This window comes from Anomaloglossus baeobatrachus, chromosome 3 (genome assembly GCF_048569485.1).
Source record: "Anomaloglossus baeobatrachus isolate aAnoBae1 chromosome 3, aAnoBae1.hap1, whole genome shotgun sequence".
NCBI lineage: Eukaryota > Metazoa > Chordata > Amphibia > Anura > Aromobatidae > Anomaloglossus > Anomaloglossus baeobatrachus.
In genome coordinates, this window is record NC_134355.1 from 466,203,087 (window position 1) to 466,229,057 (window position 25,971).

Genomic DNA, 25,971 nt, shown 5'->3' on the forward strand with positions numbered 1-25,971 from the left:
CCTCCCACAGCCAGTGTCTTTCCTGTCCCCATGGGGCATGGAGAGGTTTTTATTTTTCTCCTATGCTGTGGTGGCCGGCGAACTACAGTATAATATTTTTTTTTTTCTTTTTTCTCTTCCCCTGTTACCTTAAGCCGGACAGCATCGGTCGGGCCTTCATCGCTCCTCCCTTGCTGTTCCCTCACGCTGTGGGGGACCGCTGCTCCAGCCTTCCGGAGCCTCCTTAGGGGTGATGCAGGCAGTTGAGCTCCCCGGCCGGCGTCCTCCCTGAGCCGCCGGCCGCTTCCTGCATGCACGCTGCCGGAGCGATCCGGAAGTGCTCCCGGGGGCGGGACTTCCGGTCTTGCGGACTTCCGGTCGAGCGCTTCCGGTTTGCGGAGGCAGCGTGGAGGACACGCCGACGGTGACACGGCCTGTCCAGGACCGGATGCGGGAGGCGGGGAACGTTTACCGTCACTGGGGGGGCAGGCCCTTTTTCATAAGGGCTGCTGCGAAGACGTCAGATCATGGTAAGCAACCGTGCTCCCTGTCATGTCTTCCGCTGCAGCTGCATCTGCAGAACCCAGTGTGCCCCCTGCTACTGTAAGTATGGAGGGGAATGGTCCCTCGGACATAGGTCTCAGTCAGATGATTTATGGCTCTCTGGTCTGTGTTTTCTAGGAGGACAAGGCCACCAAGAAAACTGACAGAAATGAAAAGTCAGAGAAGCCTGAGAAGTCAGAAAAGGCTGACAAGTCCGATAAACCTGATAGACCTGACAGAATGGAAAAAATTAAAAAATGTCCTATCTGTATAAAGAAGCTCCCTGCAATATGGGATAAAAAGCTTTGCCAGCAATGTACAGACCAGATTATTGGGGCCGAACAACCGTCCCTGATAGACGAGTTGCGGTCCATGATGAAACAGGAGATTAGGGCCTCACTGGCCTCCCTTCCTGCTCCTGGCCCTGCTCCTGGCCCTGCTCCTGGCCCTGCTCCTGGCCCTGCTCCTGGACCCTCTCCTCCAAAAAAGAGGAGACTCCAGTCGACCCCGTCTGATCAGGAGGACGCTGATTCCACCTCTGAGGGTCCTGATGAAGGATTTCCCTCTGGGGGGTCTGACCAGTCCTTTCTGTTTCCCTCAGAAGATTTGGGGGATCTTATTGGGGCAGTTCGGAGCACTATGGGATTAGAGGAAGTGCAGTCTCTTCCCTCAATCCAGGACGAAATGTTTGCTGGCCTGAAGTCAGTCAAACAGTTAGGATTCCCAGTTCATGCCAATATTTTGGATATTGTCTCGCAAGAATGGGAATTTCCTGAGAGGCGGGTACGGAGTGACCCTAGACGCCGGTTTCCTCTGGAACCTTCTGGATTACATTGGGAGGTCCCCAGAGTAGACGTTCAGGTGGCTAGGGTAGCTAAGCAAACGGCTCTTCCCTTTGAAGATACTTCCCAACTGAAGGATCAGATGGATAGGAAGGTAGAAGGCCTGATGAAGCGGTCCTGGGAGGCATCGTCTTCTTCTATTCAGGCTAACATTGCCTCCACCTGTGTATCCAGGTCCCTAATTAGGTGGTTAGACCAGTTGGAGGCTCATATTTCCCAGGGGACCCCTAGGGAGGAATTACTGGAATCCCTTCCCTTGCTTAGGAAGGCTACCAGTTTTTTGGCAGATACCTCGGTGGAATCTGTCCGCCTGGCGGCCAGGACCTCGGTTCTTTCTAACTCTGCCAGACGTGCCCTCTGGCTTAAGGCATGGAGCGGAGACTCCACCTCCAAAATGAGGCTTTGCTCCTTTCCGTTTAAAGGGGATTTGGTGTTTGGTTCATCAATACAGAAGAAGAATAAGACCGCACCAATGCTGATGTCTTTTTCCGGATGGACCCGTGGAAGCCTAATCACAGGCGAAACGGCCGTCGTCCATAGTGAGGGGCCGCATCCAGGTCTCCTCCACCCGCTGATTTTACAACACCTTTTAACCGAGTTTATGGAATAAAGATTATCCGGAAAAAGACATCAGCATTGGTGCGGTCTTATTCTTCTTCTGTATTGATGAACTGAACTGACTTTTGCTGTTTGGACCTGCACGCTGATCCGGCTTCCAACAAGGACGTCTGGTGCTATACTCCTTACCCTCCAGTGATCCCAGGTGTGATAGGCGTGTATGGGTGGTGCAGGACTGTGTTCTCTTGGATTTGGTGTTTGGGCCTGCCCTGGATGATATTCTGGATAAGGCGACCGATCGTAAGGCCTTGCCCGATCCTAGACCCAACAGGAAGCGGTCCTTTCGTCCCTCGATGCCTCAGGCCTCCCAGCCCAGAGGGAAAGGGAAGGCAGGCAGGTGGAGCTATCCCAAGGGTAGAGGGAGAAACATCCTCATCCCTCCCCATCAGCAACGTCCTCAGCAGGACAAACAGTGACTCGGCCCGGGTGGGGGGACGACTCTCGGCGTTTCTTCCCCAGTGGTGGTCCATAACCACTTGCCAATGGGTTCTGAAGATCGTCTCGGAAGGTCTCCTCATAGAATTCCTCTCCCCCCTTCGTCCGGGTCTCCGAGTCACTGCTCTGGCGTCGCAGGTTTCACAGGCTCTGTTGTACACAAAGATTATAGAGCTAATGCACTCGGGGGTCGTTTCCCCAGTCCCGAGTCAGGAAGAAGGGGGTAGGACACTACTCCCGCCTCTTCCTTGTCAAGAAGCCGTCGGGCGACATCAGAATAATTATCAATTTAAAACGTCTAAACCGTCAGGTCAGGTACCGGCGGTTCAAGATGGAGTCAGTAAAATCAGCTATTCCCCTGATAGGTCTACACCACCAGATGGCCTCTATAGATCTGAAAGACGCCTACTTCCATGTACCCGTCCATCCGGGGCACCGGCAATACCTCAGGTTTGCGGTGCTACACGGGGAGGAAGTGCTTCATTTCCAATTCAATGTACTTCCCTTCGGGATCTCCTCGGCTCCAAGGATCTTTTCAAAGATCATGGCAGAGGTGGTCGCCTTCATAAGATTGCAGGGTATCTGTCTGGTTCCATATTTGGACGACTTTCTTCTCATGGCTCCATCTGCTCCAACCCTCCGGAGCCATGTGGAAAGGTCTTTGGGAATCCTTCGGTCCCTGGGATGGATTCCCAATCTCAAAAAATCACAGTTAACCCCCTCCTCCACTCGGCAGTTTCTCGGAGTGCTGCTGGACTCCGACAGACAGGCATCTTTTCTCCCAGAGGCCCACAGGGTAGCTCTGTTAGCCAAAATATCAAAGCTTCGCAGGCAGGCTCGCCCGACGCTTCGAGCGGCTATGTCAGCTCTGGGTTCCATGACGTCCTGCATTCCCTCAGTCAGGTGGGCTCAGGCCCATTCTCGGTGTCTCCAGGATCATATCCTGGCACATTGGGACAGACTCCCGTCATCCCTAAACAGACGGTTTCGCCTCTCGGGGTCCGTCTCCTCATCCCTTCTCTGGTGGTTGCGTCCCGCCAACCTGCAGGTGGGGGTTGCCTGGACTCAGACACCCCTGGTTACACTGACCACGGATGCCAGCCTACGAGGATGGGGGGCAATGGTGGCAAACTCCCCATTTCAAGGGGTCTGGAGTCCTTACGTCAGCTCCCAATCCTCCAACTACCGGGAGCTCAGGGCAGTCAGGGAAGCCCTCCTTGCGGCTCAGGACCTCGTCCGGGACTCTCACATCCTGGTGTATTCAGACAATGTCACAACAGTGGCACATCTCCGCCATCAGGGCAGTACACGCTCAGGCGCCCTGAAGTCAGTGTCCTCCCGAATCTTTCAATGGGCGGAACAATCTCTGCTCTCCCTTTCTGCGGTCCATCTGAAGGGCTCCCTAAATCTTCAGGCGGATTTCCTGAGTCGTCGGGATGTTCATCCGGGGGAATGGAGTCTGGATCAGGCGGTGTTCTGCTCTCTGGTAGCAAGGTGGGGTGCTCCAGAGGTGGACCTCTTTGCTTCGGCAGGGAATCGCAAGGTCGCAACATATTTCTCCCTGAACCCACGGGACGAGGCGCTAGGGGTAGACGCTTTCTGCCACAAGTGGTCCTTTCGCCTCGCTTACGCGTTTCCCCCTCTTCCTCTTCTCGCAAGGGCCCTGAGGAAGATCAGAGACGAGGGGGTCCCAACTATACTGGTAGCCCCGCTGTGGCCCCGGAGGAGTTGGTACAGCCTGGTCATGACGCTAGGAATCAACGGCCCAGTCCTCTTAGGTTCGGACCCCAGCTTACTGTCACAGGGTCCGATTTTCCATCCGACTCCCCAGAACCTCAACTTGGCTGCCTGGCTTCTGAGGCCCGGGCACTGAAGGCCCAAGGGCTTTCTGACAAAGTTGTGGCTACCCTACAGAAGAACCGTAAACCTGTGACTAATAGTATTTACAACAAAATCTGGAAGAGATTTTCCTCCTGGTGTGGTTCTCGGCCTCCTGACCCACTTCGGCCTAATATTGCGCAGATTCTGGACTTCCTCCAGAGTGGATTGGACTTAGGCCTTCGGCCTAGCACCCTGAAGGTTTAGGTGTCAGCCCTCAGTGCAGTCTTTGACACAGCTCTGGTAGATCATCGTTGGATCCGTCGGTTCTTTGTATCCGCTAGTAGACTCTGTCCACGTCAGAGGGTCCTGACGCCTCGCTGGGATCTCAATGTGGTCCTTACCGGACTATCTCAGTCACCATTTGAACCTCTGTGCTCTTGTAACATTCGTTCTCTTTCTCACAAGACTGCTTTTCTTGTGGCTATTACGTCTGCTCGCAGAGTCGGAGAACTTCAGGCTTTGTCTATTAGGGAACCTTACCTGACCATCAGAGATGACAGCATTGTTTTTCAGCTGGACCCTTCCTTCCTTCCCAAGGTGGTTTCGGATTTTCACCGTTCTCAGTCCATCGTCCTGCCTTCCTTCTGTCAGAATCCTCGGACTCCGGGTGAGGAAGTGTTTCATTCTTTGGATGTCCGTCGGATAGTGTTGCACTAGCTGGAGGTTACTGCTTCTTGGCGCCTTGATTCTAACCTGTTCATCCAGCCCTTTGGCCGCAATAAGGGCAAGAAGGTGGCTAAGAGTACCGTCGCCAACTGGATTGTGCGGGCAATTAGAGATGCCTACCTCGCTCAGCATCTCTCTCCACCTACTGGATTCACGGCGCACTCCACCAGGGCTACCTCTGTCTCCTGGGCTGAACGGGCAGGGGCCTCCCCTGAGCAGATCTGCAAGGCGGCTACGTGGTCTTCGCTCCATACGTTCACGAAGCATTATCGGTTGGATCTGGATTCCAACAGGGATTTGGCCTTTGGCAGGAGGGTCCTGCAGGCTGTGGTCCCCCCCTAGGTATCCATTCTTTGGTATTCCTCCTATGCTGTCGTGGAAGGGACTAGAGAAATAAGAATTATTCTTACCGATCATTCGGTTTCTAGGACCTTCCACGACAGCAGGTAATTCCCTCCCCTTTGTATTCATATATTCCTGAATGTGTGATACTTCTCATATGCTATGGATTCTTTGTAAGACACTGGCTGTGGGAGGTGGGAGGGTCCTTTTAAACCTCTTGAACTTCCTGTCCCAATTAGGGCGTGGAGAGACAACCTCCTATGCTGTCGTGGAAGGTCCTAGAAACCGAATTATCGGTAAGAATAATTCTTATTTCTCCCATATACCCTCAGTGATCACTCTCCTAGGAGACAACAGCATGTCGTCCACAAGGAGCAAAGCTGTTAAGGCACAGGGTTTTTTTGCAGCCTGTACCTCTTGTTACCTGCGGGTTCCACCTACCCTCACTGTGAGCAATGCTCGACCCTTGTTTCGCTTGCTCAGCCGGAGCCTCGGTCACTATTCGGCCCCTCGGCTCATGTAGACCCCCCTGCTCCCCCTGTCCAGGCGGCAGGGACAGAGTTCGCCTCTTTTTTGCTGAGAAACTCTCTGAGTCACTTTCACAATCCATGGCTCAGTCTATGGACAAATGGTCTGCCAAGCTGCTAGAAGCTTTGCAGTCCAGACCGGTCCTTTCACAGGCCCCGGCCCCTGGTGGCTCGTCGCCTCCAGGCCCCTCTCGGTCCGCGCCGCAGCGCGCTCCCAGGTTGGCCCCTAGGTCTCAGGCGGAGGACTCCTGCTCGGACCACAGTCCTAGACCGGCTAAGCGGGCTCGCTGGGAATCTTCCCCGACTTCTTCACGCTGCTCGGGTTCCCAGCTTGAGGACTCTCTGGAGGACGAGGCGGACGTCGCAGCTCAGGGCTCTGACCCTGACGTCGCCCTTAACCTTGATACACCTGAAGGGGACGCCTTAGTGAATGATCTTATCTCGTCTATCAACCAGGTGTTGGATCTCTCTCCCCCGCCTCCTACTGTAGAGGAGTCGGCGTCTCAGCAGGAGAAACACCAGTTTCGGTTCCCCAAACGTACACGCAGTGCGTTTTTCGATCACTCTAACTTCAGAGACGCTGTCCAGAAGCCCAGAGCGGTCCCGGACAAGCGCTTTACTAAGCGCCTCACTGACACGCGTTACCCCTTCCCACCTGAAGTCGTTAAGGGTTGGGCTCACTGTCCCAAGGTGGATCCTTCAGTCTCAAGATTGGCGGCTAGATCCGTGGTATCGGTTGCAGATGGCTCATCGCTAAAGGATGCCACTGACAGGCAGATAGAGCTCCTGGTGAAGTCCATCTATGAGGCCACGGGCGCGTCTTTTGCCCCGGCCTTTGCAGCCGTGTGGGCACTCCAAGCTATCTCGGCTTGTCTGGCTGAGATTAATGCTGTCACACGTAATTCTGCTCCGCAAGTTGCGTTTTTGACCTCTCAAGCGTCAGCCTTTTCATCCTACGCCATGAACGCAGTCCTGGACTCTGCTAGCCGTACAGCTGTAGCATCCGCTAACTCTGTGGCAGTCCGCAGGGCCATGTGGCTGCGCGAATGGAAGGCAGACTCTGCCTCCAAGAGGTTCTTAACCGGTTTGCCGTTTTCTGGCGACCGTTTGTTTGGCGAACGATTGGATGAGATTATTAAGGAATCCAAGGGAAAGGACTCCTCCTTACCCCAGTCCAAACCTAAGAGACCTCAGCAACGAAAAATACAATCGAGGTTTCGGTCCTTTCGTCCCTCCGCCAAGCCCCAATCCTCTTCGTCCAGCAGGCCGGAGAAAGGCCAGAGGAACTCCTATGCGTGGCGGTCCAAGTCACGCCCCCAAAAGGCCGCAGGAGGCACTGCCTCCAAGACGGCCTCCTCATGACTCTCTGCCTCCCCTAGCCGCATCCTCGGTCGGTGGCAGGCTCTCCCGCTTTGGCGACGCCTGGTGGCCACATGTTCAAGACCGATGGGTGAGAGACATTCTGTCTCACGGTTACAGGATAGAGTTCAGCTCTCGTCCTGCGGCTCGTTTCTTCAGAACCTCTCCGCCCCCCGTTCAGGCCGACGCACTTTTTCAGGCAGTGGACGCTCTGAAGACAGAAGGAGTTGTGATCCCCGTTCCCCTTCAGGAACGTGGTCGCGGCTTTTACTCCAACTTGTTCGTGGTGCCAAAAAAGGATGGATCATTTCGTCCCGTTCTGGACCTCAAGCTACTCAACAGACATGTGAGAACCAGATGGTTTCGGATGGAATCTCTCCGCTCGGTCATCGCCTCGATGTCACAAGGAGACTTCCTAGCATCGATCGACATCAAGGATGCTTATCTCCACGTGCCGATCGCACCCGAACATCAACGTTTCTTTCGTTTCGCCATCGGGGACGAACACCTTCAGTTCGTGGCATTGCCTTTCGGCCTGGCGACAGCCCCACGGGTTTTCACCAAAGTCATGGCATCCGTCGTGGCGGTCCTGCACTCTCAGGGCCACTCGGTGATCCCCTACTTGGACGATCTCCTAGTCAGGGCCCCTTCTCGGGTGGCGTGTCAACAAAGCCTTACCGTCGCTCTGGCGACTCTCCAGCAGTTCGGGTGGATCATCAACTTCCCGAAATCCAAGTTGACACCGACCCAATCACTGACTTACCTCGGGATGGAGTTTCATACACAGCCAGCGGTAGTCAAGCTACCGCGGGACAAACAGCTTTCTCTGCAGGCAGGGGTGCAATCACTTCTTCGGAGTCAGTCACACCCCTTAAAGCGCCTCATGCACTTCCTGGGGAAGATGGTGGCAGCTATGGAGGCAGTGCCGTTCGCACAATTCCATCTATGGCCACTCCAATGGGACATTCTCCGCAAATGGGACAGGAGGTCGGCTTCCCTCGACAGGAATGTCTTTCCCTTGCAACTAAGACGTCACTTCAGTGGTGGCTCCTTCCCAATTCTCTATCGCAGGGAAAATCCTTCCTTCCCCCAACCTGGGCTGTGGTCACCACGGACGCGAGCCTGTCAGGGTGGGGAGCGGTTTTTCTCCACCACAGGGCTCAGGGAACCTGGACTCCGATAGAGTCATCCCTTCAGATCAATATTCTGGAGATAAGGGCAGTGTATCTAGCCCTATTGGCTTTCCATCGGTGGCTGGAGGGCAGGCAGATCCGTATCCAGTTGGACAACGCCACTGCCGTCGCATACATCAACCACCAAGGCGGCACTCGCAGTCGTCAAGCCTTCCAGGAAGTCCGGCGGATTCTGCAGTGGGTGGAAGCCACATCCTCCACCATCTCCGCAGTTCACATCCCGGGCGTAGAAAACTGGGAAGCAGATTTTCTCAGTCGTCAGGGCATGGATGCGGGGGAATGGTCTCTGCACCCAGAAGTGTTTCGAGAAATCTGTCGCCGCTGGGGAACGCCGGACGTCGATCTCATGGCGTCACGGCACAACAACAAAGTCCCGGCATTCATGGCACGGTCTCAGGATCACAGAGCTCTGGCGGCGGACGCGTTAGTTCAGGATTGGTTGCAGTTTCGACTGCCTTATGTGTTTCCTCCTCTGGCGATGCTGCCCAGAGTGTTACGCAAGATCAGGTCCGACTGCCGTCGCGCCATTCTCATCGCTCCAGACTGGCCGAGGCGGTCGTGGTACCCGGATCTGTGGCATCTCACGGTCGGTCAACCGTGGGCGCTTCCAGACCGCTCAGACTTGCTGTCACAAGGCCCGTTTTTCCATCTGAATTCTGTGGCCCTCAACCTGACTGTGTGGCCATTGAGTCCTGGCTCCTAGCGTCTTCAGGGTTATCTCAGGATGTCATTGCCACCATGAGACAGGCCAGGAAGCCAACGTCCGCCAAGATTTATTACAGGTCTTGGCAAATCTTCTTATCCTGGTGCTCTGATAACGGTTTTCCTCCATGGCCGTTTGCCTTACCCACTTTTCTTTCATTCCTTCAATCCGGAATGGACAAGGGTTTGTCACTTGGCTCTCTCAAGGGCCAAGTATCGGCGCTCTCCGTATTTTCTTCGGCGCTCCATTGGGAGACCCAGACGATTGGGTGTATAGCACTGCCTCCGGAGGCCACACAAAGCATTACACTAAAAAGTGTAAGGCCCCTCCCCTTCTGGCTATACACCCCCAGTGGGATCACTGGCTCACCAGTTTTCTGCTTTGTGCGAAGGAGGTCAGACATCCACGCATAGCTCCACTGTTTAGTCAGCAGTAGCTGCTGACTCTATCGGATGGAAGAAAAGAGGGCCCATATAGGGCCCCCAGCATGCTCCCTTCTCACCCCACTTGCGGTTTGTAAGGTTGAGGTACCCATTGCGGGTACGGAGGCTGGAGCCCACATGCTGCTTTCCTTCCCCATCCCCCTGAGGGGCTCTGTGGAAGTGGGATCTTACCGGCCCCCAAACCCTGAGGCCGAGCTCCATCCACAGACCCATAGACCCTGCTGGAGGAGCTGAGTACAGTCAGGGACAAGGCCCTGCAACGTTCAGGTACTCTGTGTCCCCGCACAGACAGGCCACGCACACTCCAGGCTTGCTGGGTGTGCTAGTGCGCCGGGGGCACTAGCGCTGCGCGCTCGGGTTAGAGTCACTGCAGCTTAGCTGAGTGATTTTATGTCTTGGGAACTACCGCGCCGGCCGCTCCGGGAGCGGCGGCGCGGCTGGGACTTGTAGTGCGCCGGGGACTCGCGCTGCCCGCGCTTTTACGGCGGCAGCGCTCATAAATCTAGTCCCCGGCTTTTGCGGCCTAGCTCTGCTTCGTTCCCGCCCCCACCCTGTCAATCAGGGAAAGGGAGAGACGCTGTTCTATAGTCAGCGCCGAGGGCTGGAGTCTTATTTACATACTCCAGCCCTCTCACTGGGCACAGTGGGGACGCAAGTTTCCCGCTCTTGGTCTCAACACGCCCAGGGCCCGCCCCTCTCCACAGGACGCCGGCAGCCATTCCTGCATGCAGTCTGGCTGGAGAACGGACACAGGCTCTGGGGGACTCAGACAAGGGACTCTGGCGACCACACACCCGCGTTTATGCGGGCGGTAAGCTGCACATAAGTGCTGGCCCCACTAGTGCCACAGTGTTATTTGGTGCATTTTTTCCCTGTACCATATATATTTATATTGCACTGTACAGTCGCTTCTTGGCTTATACCCTACATTGCTCTGAGGAGACAACAACATGTCATCCGCAAAACGCAAGGGTGCCAAGGCACAGGCGGTATGCACTGCTTGTGCCGCATGTGGGGCTAATCTACCGGCAGGTTCCAATGACCCCCATTGTGTGCAATGTTCAATCCCTGTGCCACTTCGGCAGCCAGAGTCTATGGTAGTAGTGGCCCAGGCAGAGACGCCTGTGAACCCTGCCCCGGTGACGGGGACAGAATTTGCAGTTTTTGCTGATAAGATGTCTGTGACTATGACAAAAATCCTGGAAACCTTGCAGTCCAGGCCAGTTTCTCAGACCATGGACACTGCTGTGTCTATGCTCCCCGGTCCCCCTCAGTTGGAACTAATCCGTACTTCAAGGGGGTCCCAGGCATCACAGGCTGAAGACTCTGACTCGGATGACAGTCCCAGGCAGCCTAAGCGGGCTCGCTGGGAAAGACCCTCGCCGTCATCACACTGGTCAGGGTCTCAGCGAGACGAGGCTCTGTATGAGGAGACAGAGGTGGGTGATCAGGAATCTAATCCTGACACCGCTCTCAATCTAGATACCCCTGATGGTGACGCTATGGTAAATGACCTTATAGCGGCCATCAATAGACTGTTGGATATTTCTCCCCCAGCCCCTTCAGCAGAGGAGGCAGCTGCACAGCAGGAGAAGTTCCATTTCCGGTATCCTAAGCGTAAATTGAGTACTTTTCTGGACCACTCTGACTTCAGAGAATCAGTCCAGAAACATCATGCTTATCCAGATAAGCGTTTCTCCAAACGTCTTAAGGATACACGTTATCCCTTTCCCCCTGACGTGGTCAAACGCTGGACCCAGTGTCCAAAGGTGGACCCCCCAATCTCCAGGCTTGCGGCTAGATCCATAGTTGCAGTGGAAGATGGGGCTTCACTTAAAGATGCCAATGACAGACAGATGGACCTTTGGTTAAAGTCTGTCTATGAAGCTATCGGCGCGTCGTTTGCTCCAGCATTCGCGGCCGTGTGGGCACTCCAAGCTATTTCAGCTGGCCTGGCACAGGTGGACTCTATCATACGTCCAGCAGTGCCGCGAGTAGCGTCCCTAACCTCGCAAATGTCTGCGTTTGCGACTTACGCTATCAACGCTGTCCTGGACTCTACGAGCCGTACCTCAATGGCGTCTGCCAACTCTGTGGTTTTGCGCAGAGCCTTGTGGTTAAAGGAATGGAAAGCAGATTCTGCTTCCAAGAAATGTTTAACCAGCTTGCCACTATCTGGAGACAGACTGTTTGGTGAGCAATTGGCTGAGATCATTAAACAGTCCAAGGGTAAGGACTCCTCCTTACCCCAGCCCAGATCGAGCAAACCTCAACAGAGGAAGTGGCAGTCGAGGTTTCGGTCCTTTCAAGGCTCCAGCAAGACCCAATTCTCCTCGTCCAAAGGGACTCAGAAGGAGCAAAGGAGCTCAGATTCCTGGCGGGCTCATTCACGCCCCAAGAAAGCAACCGGAGGAACCGCTTCCAAGGCGGCTGCCTCATGACTTTCGGCCTCATCCCTCCGCATCCTCGGTCGGTGGCAGGCTCTCCCGCTTTTGCGACATTTGGCTGCCACAGGTCAAAGACCGGTGGGTAGCAGACATTTTGTCTCACGGGTACAGGATAGAATTCAGTTCTCATCCTTCGCCTCGGTTCTTCAGAACCTCCCCACATCCCGACCGAGCAAATGCCCTTCTGCAGGCGGTGTGCTCACTAAGAGCAGAAGGAGTGGTGATCCCTGTTCCTCTGCAGGAACAAGGACAAGGTTTTTACTCCAATCTCTTCGTGGTTCCAAAAAAGGACGGCTCGTTCCGTCCTGTTCTGGACCTAAAGCTGCTCAACAAGCATGTGAACGCCAGGCGGTTCCGGATGGAATCCCTCCGCTCCGTCATTGCCTCAATGTCTCAAGGAGATTTCCTTGCATCAATAGACATCAAAGATGCTTATCTCCACGTGCCGATTGCTACAGAGCACCAACGTTTTTTACGTTTCGTGATAGGAGACGACCATCTCCAGTTCGTAGCTCTGCCATTTGGTCTGGCGACAGCCCCACGGGTTTTCACCAAGGTCATGGCGGCAGTGGTAGCAGTCTTGCATTCTCAGGGACATTCGGTGATCCCTTACTTGGACGATCTACTTGTCAAAGCACCCTCTCAAGAGGCATGCCAACACAGCCTGAATGTTGCGCTGGAGACTCTCCAGACTTTCGGGTGGATCATCAACTTTTCAAAGTCAAACCTGGCACCGACTCAATCACTAACGTATCTTGGCATGGAGTTTCATACTCTCTCAGCGATAGTGAAGCTTCCGCTGGACAAGCAGCGGTCACTACAGACAGGGGTGCAGTCTCTCCTTCAGGGTCAGTCGCACCCCTTAAGGCGCCTCATGCACTTCCTAGGGAAGATGGTGGCAGCAATGGAGGCAGTCCCGTTCGCGCAGTTTCATCTGCGCCCACTTCAATGGGACATTCTCCGCCAATGGGACGGGAAGACAACTTCCCTAGACAGGACAGTCTCCCTTTCTCAGATGACCAAGGACTCTCTGCAATGGTGGCTTCTTCCCACCTCATTATCACAGGGAAGATCATTCCTGCCCCCATCCTGGGCAGTGGTCACGACAGACGCGAGTCTGTTAGGGTGGGGAGCAGTTTTTCTCCACCACAGGGCTCAAGGGACGTGGACTCAGCAGAAGTCCACCCTTCAGATCAATGTTCTGGAAATCAGGGCAGTGTATCTTGCCCTATTAGCCTTCCAGCAGTGGCTGGAAGGAAAGCAGATCCGAATTCAGTCGGACAACTCCACAGCGGTGGCATACATCAACCACCAAGGAGGGACACGCAGTCGGCAAGCCTTCCAGGAAGTCAGGCGGATTCTGATGTGGGTGGAGGAAAGAGCATCCACCATATCCGCAGTTCACATCCCGGGCGTAGAAAACTGGGAAGCAGACTTCCTCAGTCGCCAGGGCATGGACGCAGGGGAATGGTCCCTTCACCCGGACGTGTTTCAGGAAATCTGCCGCCGCTGGGGGGTGCCGGACGTCGACCTAATGGCGTCTCGGCACAACAACAAGGTCCCGACCTTCATAGCGCGGTCTCGCGATCAAAGAGCTCTAGCGGCAGACGCCTTAGTGCAAGATTGGTCGCAGTTCCGGCTCCCTTATGTGTTTCCACCTCTGGCACTCTTGCCCAGAGTGTTACGCAAGATCAGATCCGATTGCGGCCGCGTCATACTCGTCGCCCCAGACTGGCCGAGGAGGTCGTGGTACCCGGATCTGTGGCATCTCACGGTCGGCCAACCGTGGGCACTACCAGACCGACCAGACTTACTGTCCCAAGGGCCGTTTTTCCATCGGAATTCTGCGGCCCTGAACCTGACTGTGTGGCCATTGAGTCCTGGATCCTAGCGTCTTCAGGATTATCCCAAGGGGTCGTTGCCACCATGAGACAGGCTAGGAAGCCCACGTCTGCTAAGATCTACCACAGAACGTGGAAGATATTCTTATCCTGGTGCTCTGCACAAGGAGTATCCCCCTGGCCATTCGCGTTACCTGTCTTTCTTTCCTTCCTGCAATCTGGGTTGGAAAAGGGCTTGTCGCTCGGCTCCCTTAAAGGGCAAGTCCCGGCACTATCCGTGTTTTTTCAGAAGCGTCTAGCGCGACTTTCTTTTCTAAGGTGCGCACGTTCCTGCAGGGGGTGTGTCATATCGTACCTCCGTACAGGAGGCCGTTAGATCCGTGGGATCTAAACAAGGTCCTTGTTGCTCTCCAGAAGCCGCCTTTCGAGCCCCTGAGGGATGTGTCACTTTCTCGACTCTCACAGAAAGTGGCATTTCTGGTAGCGGTCACGTCTCTTCGGAGAGTGTCTGAACTAGCAGCGCTGTCATCCAAAGCTCCTTTCCTGGTGTTCCACCAGGACAAGGTAGTGCTGTGCCCCATTCAGGAGTTTCTCCCTAAGGTGGTATCCTCTTTTCACCTTAATCAGGATATCTCCTTGCCTTCCTTTTATCCGCATGCAGTTCATCGGTATGAAAAGGATCTACATTTGTTGGATCTGGTGAGAGCACTCAGAATCTACATTTCCCGCACGGCGCCCCTGCGCCGCTCGGATGCACTCTTTGTCCTTGTCGCTGGTAAGCGCAAAGGGTCGCAGGCTTCAAAAGCCACCCTGGCTCGATGGATCAAAGAACCAATTCTTGAAGCCTACCGTTCTGCTGGGCTTCCGGTTCCATCAGGGCTGAAGGCCCATTCTGCCAGAGCCGTGGGTGCGTCCTGGGCATTACGACACCAGGCTACGGCTCAACAGGTGTGCCAGGCAGCTACCTGGTCGAGTCTGCACACTTTCACCAAACATTATCAGGTGCATACCTATGCTTCGGCGGACGCCAGCCTAGGTAGAAGAGTCCTGCAGGCGGCAGTTGCCTCCCCGTAGGGGAGGGCTGTCTTTGCAGCTCTAACATGAGGTATTTCTTTACCCACCCAGGGACAGCTTTTGGACGTCCCAATCGTCTGGGTCTCCCAATGGAGCGCCGAAGAAGAAGGGAATTTTGTTACTTACCGTAAATTCCTTTTCTTCTAGCTCCTATTGGGAGACCCAGCACCCGCCCTGTTGTCCTTCGGGATTTTTGGTTGTTTTTCGGGTACACATGTTGTTCATGTTGAACGGTTTTCAGTTCTCCGACGTTACTTCGGAGTGAATTTGTTTAAACCGGTTATTGGCTTTCCTCCTTCTTGCTTTTGCACTAAAACTGGTGAGCCAGTGATCCCACTGGGGGTGTATAGCCAGAAGGGGAGGGGCCTTACACTTTTTAGTGTAATGCTTTGTGTGGCCTCCGGAGGCAGTGCTATACACCCAATCGTCTGGGTCTCCCAATAGGAGCTAGAAGAAAAGGAATTTACGGTAAGTAACAAAATTCCCTTCTTTTCAAAGGCGCCTAGCCAGGCTTCCGCAGGTCCGCACGTTCCTGCAGGGAGTTTGCCACATAGTCCCACCTTACAAGCGTCCGCTGGAACCCTGGGATCTTAACAGGGTGCTAACGGCTCTTCAGAAACCACCTTTCGAGCCGCTGCGGGATGTCTCTCTATCACGTCTTTCGCAGAAGGTGGCCTTTCTAGTGGCAGTCACATCACTCCGGAGAGTGTCTGAGCTTGCAGCGCTGTCATGCAAAGCCCCCTTCCTGGTGTTTCACCAGGATAAGGTGGTTCTGCGTCCGGTCCCGGAATTTCTCCCTAAGGTGGTATCCCCTTTTCATCTCAATCAGGATATCTCCTTGCCTTCATTTTGCCCTAATCCAATTCAGCAATGTGAAAAGGATTTGCACTCTTTGGATCTGGTGAGAGCACTCCGGCTCTACGTGTCTCCCTGCGTCGTTCAGATGCGCTCTTTGTCCTTGGCGCTGGCCAGCGTAAGGGTTCGCAGGCTTCCAAGTCAACCTTGGCTCGGTGGATCAAGGAACCGATTCTCGAAGCCTACCGTTCTTCTGGGCTTCCGCTTCCTTCAGGGCTGAAAGCCCATTCTACCAGAGCCGTGGGTGCGTCCTGGGCATTGCGGCACCGGGCTACGGCTCAGCAGGTGTGTCAGGCAGCTACGTGGTCTAGTCTGCACACTTTCACGAAACACTATCAAGTGCATACCTATGCTTCGGCAGACGCCAGTCTAGGTAGGCGAGTCCTTCAGACGGCGGTTGCACACCTGTAAGAGGGGGCCGTTTTTTTCGGCTCTTGTTTATTGAGGTATTCTTTTACCCACCCAGGGACTGCTCTTGGACGTCCCAATTGTCTGGGTCTCCCAATGGAGCGACAAAGAAGGGAATTTTGTTTACTTACCGTAAATTCCTTTTCTTCTAGCTCCTATAGGGAGACCCAGCACCCACCCCTGTGCCCTTTAGGCTGGTTGTTCTTTTGTGTACACATGTTGTTGATGTTGAATTGTTCTTTTGGTTCATGGTTTTCAGTTCTCCGAACATCCTTCGGATTGAATTTACCCTAGACCAATTTATAAGTTTTCTCCTTCCTGCTTTTGCACCAAAACTGAGGAGCCCGTGATCCACGGGAGGGTGTATAGGCAGAGGGGAGGGGTTACACTTTTTAAAGTGTAATACTTTGTGTGGCCTCCGGAGGCAGAAGCTATACACCCAATTGTCTGGGTCTCCCAATAGGAGCTAGAAGAAAAGGAATTTACGGTAAGTAAACAAAATTCCCTTCTTTCGTTTTATAAGACGCACCAGATTATAAGACACACCGCAAATATAGAGATAAAAAAGGTAAAAACAAATAAATGGTGTTCATCTTATACTCCGGTGGTGTCTTACCATAGAGGGATGATAGCAGTGGTGGAGAGGGGGGGGTCACAGAAGGCAGGGGCGGGGCAGGATTAGGGCAATGCCGACTGCTGCGGGCCGGCCATGCTGGCTGTGTGGAGCAGGGAAGTGGGGAGGTGAGATGCTGTCGGAGGTGCGATCTTCAAATAATGCCGATCAGAATCCGCGTCTGCGCAGATGGAGCTCTCTGCTCAATGACAATCCGAGAGCTCCATCTGCGCACGCACCGATTCCTGGCAGCATTATTTTAAAATCGCACCGCTGACAGAGCATCTCACCTGCTGCACCGCCTTCCTTCACACAGCACCCACTGCAGCCAGTACAGCCTCGCACCGCCAACAGAGCATCTCACCTGCCGCAGCCAGCACAGCCCCGCACCACCGACAAAATATCTCACCCGCCGCACCACCCTGCTTCACACAGCCCCCTCTGCAGCCAGCACAGCGCCCATTCTCCACCTCCCGGTAAGCTACATTCAGATAGCCCTAATTTTCTTCCCAAATTTTTGGAAGGAAAAGTGTGTCTTATAATCCAAAAAAATACGGTGTATGAATGTTTGTAGGCTTTTTAATTTTGTGCACATCGATGGGTGTCTAGATCCTAAAACCTCCTGTTATGATTCAAGGACCGGGGAGGATCAAATAATACGGAATTCCTAAAAGGTAACAGTGGCTGGAAACTTAACGGACTGCAGACGTAATCCTGACACACATCTAACAGCCGTGGGGCGTGCCTATGATTACCTGGACACCTCGACAAAGCTGGAGAACTAAATAATCTCACAGAAATATAAGAAAGCTAATCTGCCTCGGAGTAGTCCCCAAAGATAGATCGCCCCCACATGTAAAGGCTATGGTGATATAGAAAAACATAATACAAAGCCAGAAAGGACAGATTTCAGCAAAGGGGAGGCCCAAACTATCTTTATAGAAAAGGATAGGAAAGAGCAACTGTCTGCAGCCGTAAAAAACCCTAATAAATACCAGCACTACTGATATGGAAAAATCCTGAGGTTACTAAACCTCTCCCCCACTGTACCAGCACTCAGATGTTACTGGGATCCAAAAAACACTAATTACAGATGAGGGACTGAATAATACCAGGCATGACAAAACACAAATCTTGCAGAATCATGGAGCTAAGTATACAGACACTCCCAGCAGGGAATGATCCCATTTCACCACGGACGCCACACAGACAAATTAGGAATCATGCATAGTATCCAAGCAGAACAACAACAAAAAGTGGTAAACAAATAAGAGAGGTACAAGACCACTTATCTGAGGGAAGTCCTGAAAGTGAGCAGAGCTGATTGCAGACTGTCCTAAACACACATGGGCAATTGACCACCGACAAGTAACAAGAGAAAGCTACTAAGTTAAATAGCCCAATCTGACCCTGATTGCCAGTCCTCTGCAGGTGTGTCGCTTTCATTCCACTCATCAACTGCACCACCAGCACTGACCACAAGAGGGAGCTCCAAACTGGAAAATGTATTCACAACAACCTCCCCCAATTGCAATAATTGACCTGTAAGAAATGCGCTGCTCAGGAGGAAGGATTGTACAGCTCCTTCCTCATGGGTGCAGAGGGCAGCGTACAGATTCTTTGGAAAGTCCATAAACGTCTTTGGCCCCGATTCATCAAGATTGGCATTGTTCATACCAGTCTTAATGAGGAGATGTGCTGGAGTCAGACACTCCTGATTCATTTAGAGATGAATGACTATTAAAGTGGTTGTCCACTACTTGGACAACCCCTACTCAGTCCCCTTATTCTACCCCTGTAAAAATAAATAAGCCTATACTCCCCTCCGCATTTCCAGCAATGTCTGAAGTCTTGTTCCAGGGCCCATGTGACATTGTTGTGACCCGCAGGCCCCGCGACCGATCGGCGCCGATTTCATTCTCCCCACTTTCGGAAATACAGGTGCCGTGTGCTGATTGGTCACGGGGCTCGCAGGTCATTAGAATGTCATGTGGGCTCGCTGGAACTGCGGAGGGGAGTATAGGCTTATCTTTATTTTTACAGGGGCGAACAAGGAGAATGAGTAGGGGTTGTCCAAGTGCTGGAGATCCTCTTTAACGATTCAGGACAGTTGGGAAAGTGGCATATGCCTCCATGTGCACCTTGACAGAAATGATACTAGAGTACCTGCTGAAGTAGCAAACAACGCTGCTGATAAATTTGACAAGCATCTGTCGCCCCACAAGTGAAGTCATTGTAATATTGTGTTTTAGCCATACAGGATTTGAACATGAACTCTCCTGCACAGTCATTTAATAAAATGACTTGTTGTTACCTTAATGTACTTACTCTAGGGAATGAGAATTGCAAGATCTGAGGCAGAATTTGTGGATCAATTAGAGTCAGCGCGAAGAGAAGCAAGAAAATCGTTCAACGATGACGTCATGTTGATTGAAAAATTTGTTGACAATCCAAGGTAATGAGATTGCAAAAATAAAATAATTCCTTCTTTAGTTATTTCCTGCAGTCATGATAATATTAAACATTTATACCCATACTAAAGAGTTACCAAGGCAGGAAAACGCAAAATATAACTGATACAGCAATTATGGGAGTAAAAACGCCCAAAACAAGTCTTTAGCTTTAAAAAAATCTATTTTTTATTGGATATTTTTTTCATACAATATTATTCATTGTTCATAAAACAGGTTGTTTGGGCAGGGACGAGCAAGTATATAATTCTATGCCACGATATATGCAAATATATACATTAAATATACGGGAATAAAGGGTGAAATATAGAATATAAACTATCTAAACACTCTAAAAACAATTGGGAAATTTGTATCCTAAACATACATACTATTTAGATATCCAATTCTGAATAGCACTTACTATATTTCACCCTTTATTCCTATATTTTATGTATATATTTGCATATACCGTGGCATATAATGATATACTTGCTTGTCGCTGTCCAAACAGCAGCCTATGTGTTTTATGAACAATGATTAAAGGGAATGTATCGCGTTTTTTTTATTTTTGTATTAAAAATAGTGATTATGAAATAAAGTATTTTTAATACAAACTGAAAATCGCAGCTTATTTAGTTTTTATGTAATTCTAATTTTACTGGGGGCCATGTTGGATTTGCTGTGTGTGTGTAACGACTGTTACACACTCCTTTATGGACAGCCCCTGTGCATAGAGAACAGTGGTCGGGATCCGACCCCATCTTTTACATTACAGTGGGCATCTGCTGTGACCTGGACGCGCCCCCTGGGCTGTCCAGATCACAACAGAGGGAGGAGATCAGCGCCATCATAGTGGAGCTCACAGCATATGCTGTTTGCTCCACTGTACCCCTGTCAACCGCCGGGATATGTGAGTACGGGCCGCCTCCCCTCCCCCCATTACTGTCTCCACTAACACCCCATGCCCCCGCTACTGCCACCGCCGCCCCTCCCCCCACCGTTACCGCCTCCGGTGACACCCCCTCCCTCCGCTCTCTCCAGCCACCGCTCTGCCCGTCGCCGCTGTTTGTGTGTGTTTGTGTGTGTTTGTGTGTGTTTGTGTGTGTGTGCGTGTGCCACTGCATGTGAGTACCACCGCTGATACTGTCTGCACGGCTGTGTATCTAATCCTGTCCTGTGTGATACTGTCTTCTGAGCCGTGTATTTAATCCTATCCTGTGTGATACTGTCTTCTGAGCCGTGTATCTAATCCTATCCTGTGTGATACTGTCTGCACGGCTGTGTATCTAATCCTGTCCTGTGTGATACTGTCTGCACGGCTTTGTATCTAATCCTCTCCTGTATAATACTGTCTGCACGGCTGTGTATCTAATCCTCTTCTGTGTGATACTGTCTTCTGAGCCATGTATCTAATCCTCTCCTGTATAATACTGTCTGCACGGCTATGTATCTAATCCTCTTCTGTTTGATACTGTCTTCTGAGCCATGTATCTAATCCTATCCTGTGTGATACTGTCTGCTGAGCTGTGTATCTAATCCTATCCTGTGTGATACTCCTGCTGTCCTTGGTGACACTTTAGACATTTCAGGTCACCAACAAAATGGCTCTGCACTGTGTCCCTACATGTCATTCTCTGTTATCTGTTGTAAACACTCAGATTAGGAGGAGGGAGGCGTGCCATCACACACAGGAGAGCAGACTCCACCCACTTTACTGCAGCTGTAATCTGAGCTTTTTATACAGTTGAATTTCTGTAGGATTTCAGAAGCTGCTCCCCCTAGTATTTAACAGTGGAAAATATTAAACTTTTTAATTTTTTTTATATTTTGCTCAATTAAAAAAAAAATAATATTTAAACAAAACATTAAAATATTATTACTTTACATTTTTTCAGTTATTTAATTTTTTTTTTCTGACGATACATTCCCTTTAACCCCTTCAGCCCCTGGGCACTTCGCTTTTTGCGTTTTTGTTTCTTCATCGTTCCTTATGGGAGACCCAGACCATGGGTGTATAGCTTCTGCCTCCGGAGGACACACAAAGTACTACACTCAAACGTGTAGCTCCTCCCTTCGAGCTATATACACCCCCTGGATGACAATCTAACCAGTTCAATGCTTTGTGTTTCAGATTTTTAAGATTTTTGATTTCAAAGATATGGAAGAAAAGCGGGTCCAGTCTGGACTCCCGGCATGTCCCTTCTCACCCCACTGTGTCGGCGGTGCTGTTAAGGTTGACTTTACAAGGCTGGAGCCTTCACATGCCGCGCTCCTTCACCATCCTCTGAGGCTCTGGCTTGAAGTGGGAGCCATCACGGTCCTCTCTGCTTTGCAGGAGACCGGTCTCCATCCGCAGCCCTGTCAGGATCCTGTCGGACGGAGCGTTTAACCCCCCCCAGGGACCTGGCCCTGCGTCTCAAAAGCTAAGTATTGAGACGTTTTTCAGGGGTCCCGGGTACATTTCTTAAGGGGAGAGTGTGTCTTTTGACTTTGCTGTGAATTCCGGCCGGTTCTCTGGGTTTTTCCTGAGAACCGCGCCGATGGTGCCTGCTCGTCGGCCGCATGTCAAAATCTAGGCCCCGGCTTCAGTTGCGGCCTAGTTTCGGTTTCAACCCCTCTGCATGTCAGTCTTGCAGGGGAACAGTGCGGCGCCGCCCACCGGTCGTTCAGCAGAGGGGAGGACACTCCTCTCTGAGGAGATGTTTCCCTCCCCTGTATCTCTCCTTGGCCCTCCGGATTCCCGCTCTTGGGCTAAACCCCGCCCCCCCTACAGCTGTCCCGGACTCTGCTGACCATGCATCAGCCCCCTTCTCAGGGCGCCTCTGCTGCTCCGAGCTCTGCAGAGCTCTCAGAGCATGTTTTAGGACCCCGTCCTCCTAAACGGAGACGCAGGGACCCTTCTCCTTCCTCGTCCCACGGCTCTGATTCACGAGCTGAGGTGCAGGGCGAGGAGGATACTTTTACTGTGGGCTCAGACGCTACCTCTATGTACCCCATTGACTTATCTGAGGGTGATGCGGATGTTAGTGACTTGATTGCATCCATTAACTCCGTACTGAACCTCAATCCACCAGTGTCAGAGGAACAAGCCTCTCTGGTAGAAATACACCAGTTTACCTCTCCTAAGAGAGCTAGGAGTACGTTTTTTAACCACTCCAGTTTTCAGGCCACTGTTACCAAGCCCAGGGCCTGTCCTGACAAACGCTTTCCAAAGCGTAGTTCTGATGACCGTTTTCCCTTTCCACCAGAAGTGGTTAAGGAGTGGGCTCACTCTCCAAAGGTAGGCCCTCCGGTGTCTAGAATCTCAGCCCGGACAGTCGTATCTGTGGCCGATGGCACCTCTCTTAAGGATCCCACTGACCGCAAGGTTGACCTTCTGGCCAAATCTGTATATGAGGCGGCAGGAGCCTCGTTCTCCCCGTCTTTTGCAGCAGTGTGGGCTCTTAAGGCAGTCTCTGCCTCTCTGGCGGAGATACATTCCCTCGCCAGGGACTCTATACCCGAGATGGTTGCCTTAACTTCCCAGGTTTCGGCTTTCTCATCCTACGCCATGTCTGCCATTCTGGAGGCTTCTCACCGCACGGCGGTGGCTTCCGCTAATTCTCTCGCGATCCGCAGGATCTTGTGGCTTCGAGAGTGGAAAGCAGACGCTTCTTCTAAGAAGTACCTTGCTGGGCTCCGCTTTGCTGGGTCCCGGCTGTTCGGTGAACAACTGGATGAAATTATTAAGGAAGCTACTGGCGGGAAGAGTACTTCCTTGCCACAAACTAAAACCAGGAAACCTGTCCAGGGCAGGAACCAGTCGAGGTTTCGTTCCTTTCGTTCCTCTAACTGGTCATCCTCTAAGCCCTCAGCTTCGTCCACTACCTCAGCCAAGGATCGTAAACCCAACTGGCGCGCGAAGCCGCGTCCTCAGAAGAACGGAGGAGCCGCTGCCACTAAGGCAGCCTCCTCTTGACTATCTGGCTGCGCCAGCAACGTCCTTGGTTGGTGGCAGGCTCTCCCACTTTGGCGACGTGTGGTTTCAACACGTCTCCGATCAGTGGGTGCGGGATATCATCTCCCACGGCTACAGGATAGAAGTTTCTTCCAGCCCGCCAAACAGATTTTTTTCTGTCCACTCCCCCCTGCTCCAAGGCCGCCGCCTTCTCACAGGCCGTGGCATCCTTGCAGGCCAACGGTGTAATTGTTCCGGTTCCCGCCCGGGAACGGTTCAGAGGTTTCTACTCAAACCTCTTCCTAGTCCCCAAGAAGGACGGTTCCTTCCGGCCCATCCTGGATTTCAAGCTTCTCAACAAGCATGTTCAGGTGCGGCGCTTTCGCATGGAATCTCTGAGATCGGTCATTGCCTCAATGACCCAAGGAGATTTTCTAGCATCCATCGACATCAGAGATGCTTATCTGCATGTGCCTATTGCGGTTTCACACCAGCGTTGGCTACGCTTTGCAATCGGAGAGGAACATTTCCAATTCGTGGCTCTCCCCTTCGGGTTAGCCACGGCCCCTCGTGTTTTCACCAAGGTCATGGCAGCAGTGGTTGCGGTCCTGCATCTCCAGGGGTTGGCAGTAATCCCCTACCTGGACGACCTTCTAGTCAAGGCCTCATCCAGTGCAGACTGTCAGCGGAGTGTCTCGCTCACTCTCGCCACGCTTGTTCAATTCGGGTGGCTTGTCAATCTGCCCAAGTCCACTCTGACCCCGACCCAGGAACTTGCGTACCTAGGGATGCAATTCGAGACTCTGCCGGCACTTGTGAAGCTGCCCTTAGTCAAACAGCAGTCCCTTCATCTGGCGGTGCGCTCTCTGTTGAAGCCCCGCCGTCATTCCATCAGGCACCTCATGCAGGTGCTGGGTCAGATGGTGGCGTCAATGGAAGCGGTTCCCTTTGCCCAGTTCCATCTGCGTCCCCTGCAGCTGGACATTCTCCGCTGTTGGGACAAGCGGACCTCTTCCTTGCACAGGCTAGTGGCTCTGTCGCCACAGACCAGGAGCTCTCTTCAGTGGTGGCTTCGGCCCCTCTCTCTGTCACAGGGACGCTCCTTCCTGACTCCGTCCTGGGTGATCCTCACCACGGATGCCAGCCTCTCCGGCTGGGGAGCAGTATTTCTCCACCACCGAGCAAAGGGCACTTGGACTCCGTCCGAATCAGCCCTCTCGATCAATGTGCTGGAAATCAGGGCTGTTCTTCTAGCTCTCGTAGCCTTTCACCACCTGTTGGCGGGCAAGCACATTCGAGTCCAGTCAGACAACGCGACAGCGGTTGCCTACATCAATCACCAGGGCGGGACTCGCAGCCGCCTGGCGATGTTGGAGGTTCAACGAATCCTTCAGTGGACGGAGGACTCCAAGTCCACCATATCCGCAGTCCACATCCCAGGCGTAGAAAACTGGGAGGCCGATTATCTCAGCCGTCAAACCGTGGACAGCGGCGAGTGGGCCCTGCATCCGGCAGTATTCAGGTCAATCTGCCGCAAGTGGGGCACTCCGGAAGTGGATCTAATGGCGTCCCGGCACAACAACAAGGTTCCGGTTTACGTGGCTCGCTCCCACGATCCTCAGGCCTTCGCAGCGGACGCGCTGGTTCAAGATTGGTCCCAGTTCCGTCTGGCCTATGTGTTTCCCCCTCTAGCTCTCTTGCCCAGGGTTCTGCGCAAGATCAGAATGGAGGGCCGTCGGGTCATAATCATTGCTCCGGACTGGCCCAGGCGAGCTTGGTACCCAGATCTGCTCCGTCTGTCCGTAGAAATGCCGTGGCATCTCCCGGACCGCCCAAGGTCCGTTTTTCCGCCAGAATTCTGCGGCTCTCAGATTGACGGCGTGGCTCTTGAGTCCTGGATCCTGACGGCTTCAGGCATTCCTTCTGAGGTCATCTCCACTATGACCCAGGCTCGGAAGTCTTCCTCGGCCAAGATTTACCACAGGACTTGGAAGATTTTCCTGTCCTGGTGTCGCTCTTCCGTCCATGCTCCTTGGCCGTTCTCTTTGCCGACCATCCTGTCCTTTCTACAGTCCGGTCTGCAGCTAGGACTGTCCCTCAATTCCCTCAAGGGACAGGTGTCGGCTCTGTCGGTATTATTCCAGCGGCGTATCGCCCGACTGGCTCAGGTGCGCACCTTCATACAGGGCGCATCTCACATCATTCCTCCTTACCGGCGGCCTTTGGATCCCTGGGATCTTAATCTGGTCCTCACGGCCTTACAGAAACCCCCCTTTGAGCCTCTTAGGGAGGTTCCTTTGTTTAGACTTTCACAGAAAGTGGTTTTTCTAGTGGCCATAACTTCTCTCAGGAGAGTATCTGATTTGGCTGCCCTCTCTTCGGAGTCACCTTTTTTAGTGTTTCACCAAGACAAGGTGGTTCTCCGTCCGACTCCGGACTTTCTCCCCAAGGTGGTGTCTTCTTTCCACCTTAACCAGGACATTTCATTGCCTTCCCTTTGTCCGGCCCCTGTGCATCGCTTTGAGAAGGCGTTGCATACCTTGGATTTGGTGCGGGCGCTCCGAATCTATGTGTCACGCACCGCCGCTCTTAGGCGGTGCACCTCTCTTTTTGTGCTAACCTCGGGTCAGCGCAAGGGTCTCTCGGCTTCTAAACCGACCCTAGCTCGTTGGATTAGGTCGGCCATCTCCGATGCCTACCAGTGTTCTCAGGTGCCCCCACCGCCAGGGATTAAGGCGCACTCGACCAGAGCTGTCGGTGCCTCCTGGGCTTTCAGGCACCAGGCTACGGCTCAGCAGGTTTGTCAGGCTGC

The 25,971-nt window shown here is 52.8% G+C and overlaps 1 protein-coding gene across 1 annotated transcript in view; it reads left to right on the forward strand.

The window, feature by feature from the left end:
- MCCC1 (methylcrotonyl-CoA carboxylase subunit 1) overlaps positions 1–25,971 on the forward strand; it is a 125,240-nt gene that overhangs the window by 16,433 nt on the left and 82,836 nt on the right. Inside the window, exon 7 of the mRNA XM_075340568.1 lies at positions 19,103–19,224. Coding sequence (XP_075196683.1) covers positions 19,103–19,224 — 122 coding nt within the window. The remainder of the gene's footprint in view (positions 1–19,102; positions 19,225–25,971) is intronic.